Source organism: Syzygium oleosum, unplaced genomic scaffold (assembly GCF_021117445.2).
Source record: "Syzygium oleosum isolate NSW1041296 unplaced genomic scaffold, Sole_v2.1 Sole_v2.26, whole genome shotgun sequence".
Lineage (NCBI taxonomy): Eukaryota > Viridiplantae > Streptophyta > Magnoliopsida > Myrtales > Myrtaceae > Syzygium > Syzygium oleosum.
The window spans coordinates 606,422-616,419 of record NW_026607510.1 but is presented as its reverse complement, the minus strand read 5'-3'; the positions used below and the strand labels follow the sequence as shown (position 1 = coordinate 616,419).

Below are 9,998 nucleotides of genomic sequence, written 5' to 3'. Positions count from 1 at the left end.
AGTTGGTACATTTGGTAAGAAAAGGTAAATAAAAGTTGGTAAAAGATTAGAGAAATTTTTATTTGTCAGTTATATGAGAAGTTGGTAATTGAGAATAAACCAAATAAACATTGATCACTAACTTAGTAACGTAAATCTAGTGGGTAACTGATCATAGAATGGCTAATAAGCAAGGCAAAAAAATGGTAAACGATAACAAAACTTGATAAATTAAAAAAATAAATAAACATTTTTAAGTAACACAAATAAGAATTGGTAATTCAAAACTAATTGTTAATATAATTAAGAAAATATTGGTAAGTCGTTTAATATATAGTAAATTCACATAAGAACCGGCACGTTTCAAGACGCCAATTAGAAAAGCACATAAAAATGGATAAAAAATAGGAAAAAGTTGGTAATTGAAAACCATCGGAAAAAAAGTTGGTAATATCATTAAAGTGTCAGTAAGTTGTCATCAAATTCCCGTAGATCAGATGACCAGTTTTTTGCACACTAACCAACTCTTTCAGCAATCTACCGCTACCAAGCACAAGAAGAAAACCTATTTTTAGACAAAACAATAGAATCGTCCATCGCACTTTTAATTTTTCTTCATGCTCTTGACAATGGCAAGAATTCAAAATCATAAACATCACCACATCATTTCAGCAGTGCCTTCTGCTTTTTTCTTCCCAATCTTGCATCCATTCATGAGCTTTTCCTCGTGGCAAAGCATGAGTTTTAAGGCACTTCTGATTTTTCTTCATACTCTTACTAACCTTTAAAAATTTCGACTTCCATGGACTGTGGGGGATTTGAAGTGTAGCGTGTATCATCATCTACTCTAGTGAATAGTAAACCATACCTCTATTATTTTTCGGTTTATTATGAAGGCTCTGTTTATTTTGCGAATAATGAATAATTTTAATAATATTTTCCTAAAAATGATCGCTTATATCACTTTATATAATTAACCAATGAAAAAAATGCTCATTATCGATAGCAATTTATGTCTAAACATTCAAATTCATTCATAGTTGAGTTTTGCTATCTATCTAGCTTCAACCTTCCAACTCTAGGAAGGAACATAGTTCTTCATGATTACCATTCTTTCCGCACAATGCGCTGGAAGTCTTGTGCATGTAGCTCGCATGCAATGTCGAAATTTATGGCCAATGAATCGAGTGGAGCAGGTGTACTCTTCGAAGAATCTAAAACATGTATCAGTTAAATCAAAGCAAACCCTAATACTTGCGGAAGAATCCAAAAACACGTAAGAAAGCAGTCTCGTATGTTCATTCTTCGGTCAGTGCTTTTCGGTCAGTGCCATTTACGACGATAATGAAACAACGAAATGCCAAGTGCAAAACAGTATTCGAGAGAAAGCTTCCGTTTGAAGGAGGAAGGGAGCTCTATAAGGCCAAAAGCTTTCTTTTCATACCCCACCCAACAGCTATCAGGTAGACTGCAACACAACCTCCGACAGTGCCGATGGTAGTTTCCCAAAATTTTATGTAATGAGCACTGAAGAGGCTAATTTCTATGTTCATGCCGAACAATCCGACCACCACGATGCCCGCATTTATGATCATGTTTGCAGTAGAGAGCATCACTCCCATCTGCAGCAGCTGATTCTGCTTATCATCCAACATTATATTGATGCAATCCTCAGTATCATCCACATAATCGTTCATCTACACAAACGGAAATATGTCTTGTTAGACATAGTAAGTCCAGCAAATGTATAGCATACAAAAGATGTAAGAAAAGTATATGCAAAATTAGATGTTAATGCAGCGAAAACATGATCTTTCCCATTCTCTTTCATTTCCATTACTATCCGATAAGAGATGCAAAAAGTATTATGTATATTTGACAGACTACACGGAGGGAACTGGGCAGTCGATCCAACTTCATTGTCGTAAAGAAAAGGGCAGGTACAGTAAGGGAAAATTTACGACAGCTACCCATGCTTTTAAAGTATGCTTGTAAAGCAAATTCATCAAAAAGCCTACACAAGTTGCATGATTGATCAAACCTATCATGGAACTTGAAAGTAATATGCTTCCTACATTTCATAAATGGTTGAACAATTATAGTGAAGAGTTAAATATGTTTTGTCCACTCAGCTATGAGCACAAAATTGTGAAGTCATGCATCTACTTAATGTGTATTTTTGGGATGGATTCCATTCGTGAGTTTCTTTTTCAACCAATACTTCAAACGGATAGAAGGGTGCTTCCTGGATGCTATTTCACAGTCAAGGTAACTCTCTCCGGAGATAGCCTTGAGATCATCACACATGCACATCACAACAGATTTATTAATAAATTTATGTGTAGCTTCATGACAGAGGCAACAGACTGATGTAAAAATAATTACATTCAGATGAAAAGGCTTGAAGAGGACTTTTATGGCAATGTGTATGGAAATGCATCAAGAAAACTATGTAAGTTCCATCACTCAATTCATGCGATGGCTAAAGGGAGGATTTAGCTTTCTAGTGTGTTATATTTAGGATAAAGAGATGCATAATATACTCTATTCGGATAGATAAAACAAGGAAAACACATTTTCACTAATGATGTTTTTTACTTAGGAGGATTGGGCATTCACTTTTGGGACCGATTCCAACGTGGAATGAAGGAAATGCCCATTCCACCAGTAGAGGAATTGTGATTTCTCCCCAAGTTTCAACAGAAGGAATTGCTATTCCTCCGCCTTTTTGTTCACACATTTCGAAGAATTTCCTCTCTTTTCTACTCCCTGTAGTTTATTCCAAAGAAAATATTGACATTTTGTTATTCCTTCAATTATGTTCCCACGTTATTTCTCCTCTAAAACCAAAGGAATTTGGATGCTCATTATATTCCTTCTCCCATTCCATTCCTTCCTTTGCCTCATCTCATCACATCAAACATAATTTAGCAAATTTCAAATTAAAAAAAAATGAGAAAACCTTTCCTCAAATTTTTTATTGGTTGTATGAGTAGAATTTGTCTTAAGGCAGCAAATCATAATATTTTCAAAGTGAATTATCTTATTTAGCCAACTACGATAGTCAGTGATCAAAGAATAAAGTACGATCATATATCGACAGTCATAACATACTAGTGAGCTGAAAAAATGGACCACCAAATTCAGCAATGCATGCAGGGTAAGCGTGTAGATACATACATCTGACAATTTTTGCAGTATGCCATCAATTTGGACAAAATATGCTTCTAAAAGCATCTCAAGCTCCTCAATGTTAGGCTTGTAGCTGGTCAAAACTACAGAATCTAATTCTTCTTCTTGATTGTAATCTTCAGCCCTGTCATGACATATCATTGCAGAGTATCAAACCATCACATTATACAAGACAACTGTAGATGAAAAAAAGAACACAGGAGTTGTGGATCGACACAGCACATGTAAACTGCTATACTGCTATAAGTGTTTAACGATCGAAGGGGCCAGACAGTACAAGTCGGTACGCTTGTAGTTTTAAGTTGATGTATTTTAAGTTTGGACTTGAGAGAATAGGTACTTCCTCTCTGTCCCACAGATTAATGGGTACAGCAGTGTTCTCTATTTTTTTGGCCTTCTAGTATGCATGCTTCAACATTGCATCACACTGCAAACTTCATTCTCGCTTCATTTCTACAAACATAGTTTGCCTCGACTACAATCAAATTAAAGTACCAGTGGGCCAACATTTCCCTCCCTAAGTATGTAGAAATATTTAAGCTGTCAGTCACCTTTTATCATCTATTTCAGGAGCGATATTGTCTACTTCCTCTCTGATTGAAGCATTATCCAGTGACCGAGCAAGAAGCTTTTCTGTCAAATACATCTCAGCCATATCATTATCGTCATCCAGCAAATGTTCAAGCTCATCTCTCACCTATGTTTAAGAAAACATGCAAATATTATGTAACAATCAGGTAAAATCTGTCGTTAAAGAAAACACATCAATATGCTTACCAAAAATAAAACACTAGACAAATGAAATTTAACAAGCACAATTTTAAACATCAGATTAACGCAGCAGAGTGCTTCTTAAGGGTCTTCAAAATTTTGAAATGACAGATGCAAGTTGCATGTATAAAAACAGAATGTGAGGAGAAAGGGCAGACTCGATTAGTTATCTCCTAAATGGAAAAGATAAATGTTGGACATGAGAACAGCGGCGTTGGAGTTATCTGGATAAAAAATAGCATGATCAGTTCAAGAAGACTTGGAATCACGGAAAGGTGTTTAGTCTAGTACAGAGATTAAAATTTTCAGCCTCAATCTCTTTTACTGTCTTAAGGGTGAATAGCTTTGGCTAATGAGTTTGTGATTTTTTATGCTTGGATTGGTTGAACCCTGGGTGCAGTCCCTCTGCCTTCCACTCACGAAAAGAGCTGTAATATATTGTCAATTACCTTCTGTACTCGGCCAGAGATGGCCACTAGACGACTCTTTATTTGTCTAACACGGTCAAGGTTGAGTGTACTGATTTTGGAAGTTAGTTCATCCAAAGCTGGATATGCCTCTTCCTCCAGGGTCTTGGTCTGACAACGTCACAAAGGAGAACATTTCAGTTACAGTTCAACAGTAGTAAAAAATTTGAAGCTAAAAGTCAAATGGAATGAGGAGAAATTTCAGAGATGCAGTTTTTAATGATGGAACACAAAAAATCAACCTGCAATTTTAGTCTAATTGGAAAGGGCGAGAAATTCCGGTTCTATATGATAACCAACTGTGTTTAGATATAAAGTAGCCTGAGAAGGTATAACATCCTTAAGAACTGTTTCACTAGATTCGACGTACAAGTGTGTCACGTATACCTCTGATTCAAGGCACCGGCAAGCAGATTCAAGACAAGATTCCAGTGCTCTGAATTCGAATGGCAATGTCTTGTGATGCCCACCAGCAGGCGATGTCATGCCGTCAACTTCCTTTGAAAGCAAAAATGTAACTATGAATCATGACAGGCTGACCAAATGCCAGGACAACTTGCGCACTTTTCCATTTGCTAGAGCTACACCAATAAAATTCAATTACAACTACTACCCAAGGCCAAATGTGGAGTAAACCAGCAAATGACAGTTAGTAATTTCATAAACAAACTGCGCTTATCAAGCGATTCAATGAAGTCATGACAGACAAATCAAATGCCGGGACAACTTCTTTCAGCAGGCACTTTGACATTAGGTAGAAATACAATATAATTCATGTAACACTAGTAGCAGAGGTTATAAAGAGCAAACTGGCAAATAACAGTTAAACCATGATCGACTTTGCAAACAAACTGCTCTTAACACGATGACCGAGCGCAATACGATGAACCGCACAATACCGAACACACTTCGAAACCTCAAATGATAGCCGATCGATACTACTTGCAAATTTCAGCAAATATTTCTGACAACCTATGAAATGCCGTGCAGATTTCTTCTACGTCCTTCTATTTCGCCCCCTACCTTAAGGTTTCTACATAAGCCAGATCGTCTCGACTCGGCCTAAAACCTTACCTGTTGAGACGCGCAATTGGAGGTAGAAACCCGGTGCTGGAGGTCTTGGACGAACTGATAAACCAGAGGACTGTTGGTGTTGATCATCAGGACCTCCTTGGCGGTGATCACGGCCTTGATGTGCTCCAGGTTCACGACGATCGCCCGCTCCCGGCCGAGGATCGAGGACGGGTACGAGAGCACCGGATCGAGCACCCTGAGGTCGCGCGCGGGGAGGCCGGTCCGGCGCATGATGCAGTGCTTCTCGATCTCCTCGACGTGCGATTCCCCGGGCTCCGACAAGATCAGCCAGGCCCTGGTCCCGATCCCCTTCCGCCGCTGCGGCGGCAGCTGCTGCGCCTGGACCATCGCCGCCCGGCCGATCTCCTCCTCGCCCGGTCGCTCCAGCGGCGGAGGCGAGGACGCCATTGATGCTGAAGAAATCTGGAGAAAATAGGATGGATCTTTTCTGTGCAAATATGGTTAAAGGGGAGGCGAAACGTTCCCGCCGAAATCGGAAAGAGGGGATGACGTGGCTACCCCCGGCTTGGGGTTAATTAAAAAAAAAAAGCACAAATTTTAGCTCGAGAGACAATTCCGATTTGAATTTTTTTATCTTATAAAAAAGCATCAATTTTAGGTTGAGTGACAATTCTGATCCAAACTTTTTTTTGTCTCATAAAAAATCACCAACTTTCATCCTGATCCCAAATCTAGCCATCTGTTGACTTTCTATCTGAAGTCACATTTGTTTGAGAAAAAAAGGTTATGATGTCCATGGCGTCTGTTGATGGATGGTGATCTACAATTTCAGATTACGAAAAAACGATGAAGTCTGGCCAGAGAGATTCAATCTGGAGATATTTTTGAATTGCCGGTGAAGTGAAGGAAATGAATGGTTTCACTGTTATTTTTCAAGTTGTGGTTCAGAGAACAAGATAATGAATAGTGCTTTAAATCCAGTCAGCAAGCCACGTGGATTTTTTACTAAGGTGGAATAGTCAAGTTAGATAATCAATGGTTTTAAGTCAATGGGGGCCAGATTTGTTATTTAAGTGAAAGTTTGTGCTTTTTTACGAGATAAAAAAAAGTTTGGGCCAGAATTGTCACTCGACCTAAAGTTAGTGCTATTTTATGGGACAAAAAAAAATTCGTGCCAGAATTGTCCCTTGACATAAAGTTGGTGTCTTTTTTTGGAATTAGGTCCCCGGCTTGGGATTTGTTCGTGTTTTTCCTCCGAAGTGCCGTTGAAATGTCGAATATGCCCTTGGTTTCTCTCCATTTAATGGCATGAACTCTTTTTATCTTTTGTAATTTAAATAGAAGGGAATTAATCCAATTTGAGATCTCATGTCCAAATTTGTATTGATTTTTTTTTTCGCAATTAATCCGAATTGCTTCAATTTGATTTCACTCTCGTGTGCTAGTGTCGTCCCGAAAACGTACCCCTTTTTTTTTTCTAAGTATTACATGTATTTCACATGGTCAGCAATCAACAACAAGAGGCGGATACAAAAAAGTTTTATGGCGCTATGGGGTCAACTGTATCTATAATATTCCACCTAAGTGCATACCTTCGACATTTACCGTCCGATAGTGCTTTATTTTAAGTACCAACCATACTTTTAAAACATACAACTTACCTCGTGAGTTTTCCACTTTCATATATCAACTTGCATCCTTACAACCCCACTTATTTACCAAAATCGTCATTTTCCTTCCCAAACTGCCCTTTCAAAAAAATTCTCAAACCCTAACATATCCTTCACTTTGTTTCGTATATCAACTTGCATCCTTACATCCTGAGTATCTACTTTGTGTGCGTGACTGGGTGAGTAAGAGGGTGGAGGAAGAGAGAGGGAGAGGGGAAACAGATGGGCATAGGACTTGGGGATTATGGTTTTTTACAGTTAGGAGGAGATGTTACTTGAAGGTTTTTAGAAATTGATGATGGTTTTTGATATATAAACCTTTTGCAAATATCCTGTAATTTTTTTTCATCTTTTTATATTTGATTAAAGGGAAAAAGTCACAAAAAACTCTAACCTATGTCTTGCTATGGTACGTTTATCCTGAGCATATTTTGTGAAAAAAAAATTTAAAATTATGCCCACTATGACATATTTATCCTAAATTTTTTCAAATGACATAAAAAACCCCAAACGTGTATGTATGTGAACTGTTAGATGATTTTTCAATCAAAACAATGTCGTTTTTATTTGATTTAAACCACATGGGTGCCAGTCGACACTCTTTACTTTCTCACATCTATGTAAATAGATATTTAATGATTCTAATTGACAGAATTTTCACAGAATGTAAATGTGTCACACAAGTATAAATTTGGAATTTTTTATGTCATCGAAAAAATTCAGAGAAAATGTGCCATAATAGGCATAATTTAGGATTTTTAGTGGCTTTTGCCTTTAGAAAAAAAATATGTAAATCATTATTGCTCACTTAGGCTTGCAAGTTAGTTGATTCAAGTATTTTTCAAATTTGAGTTTGCCTCAATTAAGTACTTAAGCTACCTAAATTTGAAATGAATTAAGACAAGTTCGAGCAATTGGCCAGTCAAACTCAAGTAATTTATGGATAACTTGACTCACATTCATATGACAGACGATTCTAGGCACTAATTACTTTACTGTATATGTTTAGAATGTTTCGATAAAAAAAAAAGTGTATATGTGTAGAATGTTTCTCAGCAAAAAATAAAAAGTGAATAGCACGAAAAAAATATTGCCTGCTCTATGAATTATGTAGACCAAGTTTATCTTCACGACTGAGCATGTAAGGCCCGACATAAGACCCCAAGATTAAGATTAAGATTATATTATTTTATATGGCCATGCAATAAAGTGTCTTTGAAAAGTTAATGCCACGTATTGTGTCGCGACCTTTCTCGAGGTGAAACACCAATAGAAAAGCTAATGGATTACTAAGGTGAAACATGAAAGACTTGGTATGGACTCTCCCAAATCCATATCAATCACAATTTTCGGGTTTTAATTTATTCAATTTAAACATGCAATTCAATTTACTCAGGAATCGCCACTAATCTATTATGGGTCGATTGAAAACCCAAGTAAAGTGTGAGATTCATGAATACGGAGACTTGGTTACGCTAGATAAATCTAACGCCTTATCAATACATTTTCTCTTTATTTCGAAAATACTTTGCAAGCAGTCAAAGCCAATTTTAAGCCTAATCCACTAACATACAATGAATGATCATGCGAGTGCGCAATCAATAATGTAACACTCGATAAATCAAAGTAATAAATAAATTGCTAGAAATATGGATACCTCAATGCAAAGCAAAGCACAACCTTACTGTGATTAATTTCCCAATATCTGCAAGATGCTAATTAAAATGCATACATAGCCTAAACTTATTTTCTAAATGCAATGACATAATTTAATTTTTTTTGGGTTTTTATTGTTTATGAAAATTAGACTATATGCAATTTTGATATAAGTTGAACATGCTTGAATTATTAAACTAATGACATGTGACATAACCTAACATTAATGTCGGGCAAAAATTCTAAATTAATCTAGCATGACATGCAATCTAATTTATATGAGTCTGAACATGCAATCAATAAATGACATTGATATGATGACATGGAAATTATGACATGGCAATATGATGACGTGACAATGATGACATGGCAATGATATGACTAATTCTATATGAGATATGCATGAGATATTTTTGTGATTCTCTTTTAAAGATGAAATAGAAAAATACTTAAGTATGAGATTATTTAATTTAAATTAGGAAATAATTTAGATTAAATCCTATCTAAATTTGGAAATTTCCTAAATTACTACGTGGTCTCTCTATATATGTAATTATAAATTAAGAAAGTGATATGAATGCAATCTATCCTAAATGTAATGGAAATTTTTTGTATTTTCATATTTAGGAAAGTTTTTTGAAATAACCCATGCAAATATGTAAACCACACATAGACGTGTCAAACAGGTGGGTCGAATCGAAAATGGTTCAATCTAAATTGATCCATTTAACTCATTTTGACTCATTTCCATGCAATACAAATTTAGTAACCCCATACCTAACCCAAATCCGACCCATACCCAATCGATACCTGACTCAAGCTATATTGTTTAAACACTTCCATATTTAATCTAATGTAGGAAAATTCATACACAAACTGAGGTGAGAGAGCGCGAGATCAAGTGAGAGCAAGAGAAAATGAAGAGAGAGTCAAAGAGATGTGTTGGGTTTAAGTAAATTGTGAATCTATTTAATATCATATTATTTTGGGCATTACCACTGTAAACCCATTTATTGAATATAACTGACACATATAATAATTCAGCCCATTAAATATGGGTTGAAAATGGGTCTATGAACAGGTCTAACCACACATAATCAAATATTCAATAAATTCAAAATAGCAAACAATGATCATCGGGATCCGTTACTAAGAATGCAATTCAAAATGGGAAATTTCCTATATTGATTATGCCTGAACTCAAAATCCCATCATGTTAGAATTGATC

General features: G+C 36.3%; 1 protein-coding gene across 1 annotated transcript; it reads right to left on the bottom strand.

Annotated features, from left to right (window-relative positions):
- Window positions 1-1,233: 1,233 nt before the first annotated feature.
- Window positions 1,234-5,955, bottom strand: LOC115682661 (magnesium transporter MRS2-F-like). The gene is made up of 6 exons (XM_030606958.2): window positions 5,484-5,955; window positions 4,797-4,907; window positions 4,392-4,520; window positions 3,723-3,868; window positions 3,160-3,295; window positions 1,234-1,676 (listed from the first exon to the last, which is right to left on the bottom strand). The coding sequence occupies exons 1-6, from the start codon at window positions 5,889-5,891 to the stop codon at window positions 1,395-1,397; spliced, it is 1,212 nt and encodes a 403-aa protein (XP_030462818.1). The 5' UTR covers window positions 5,892-5,955; the 3' UTR covers window positions 1,234-1,394.
- Between the last annotated feature and the right edge of the window lie 4,043 nt (window positions 5,956-9,998).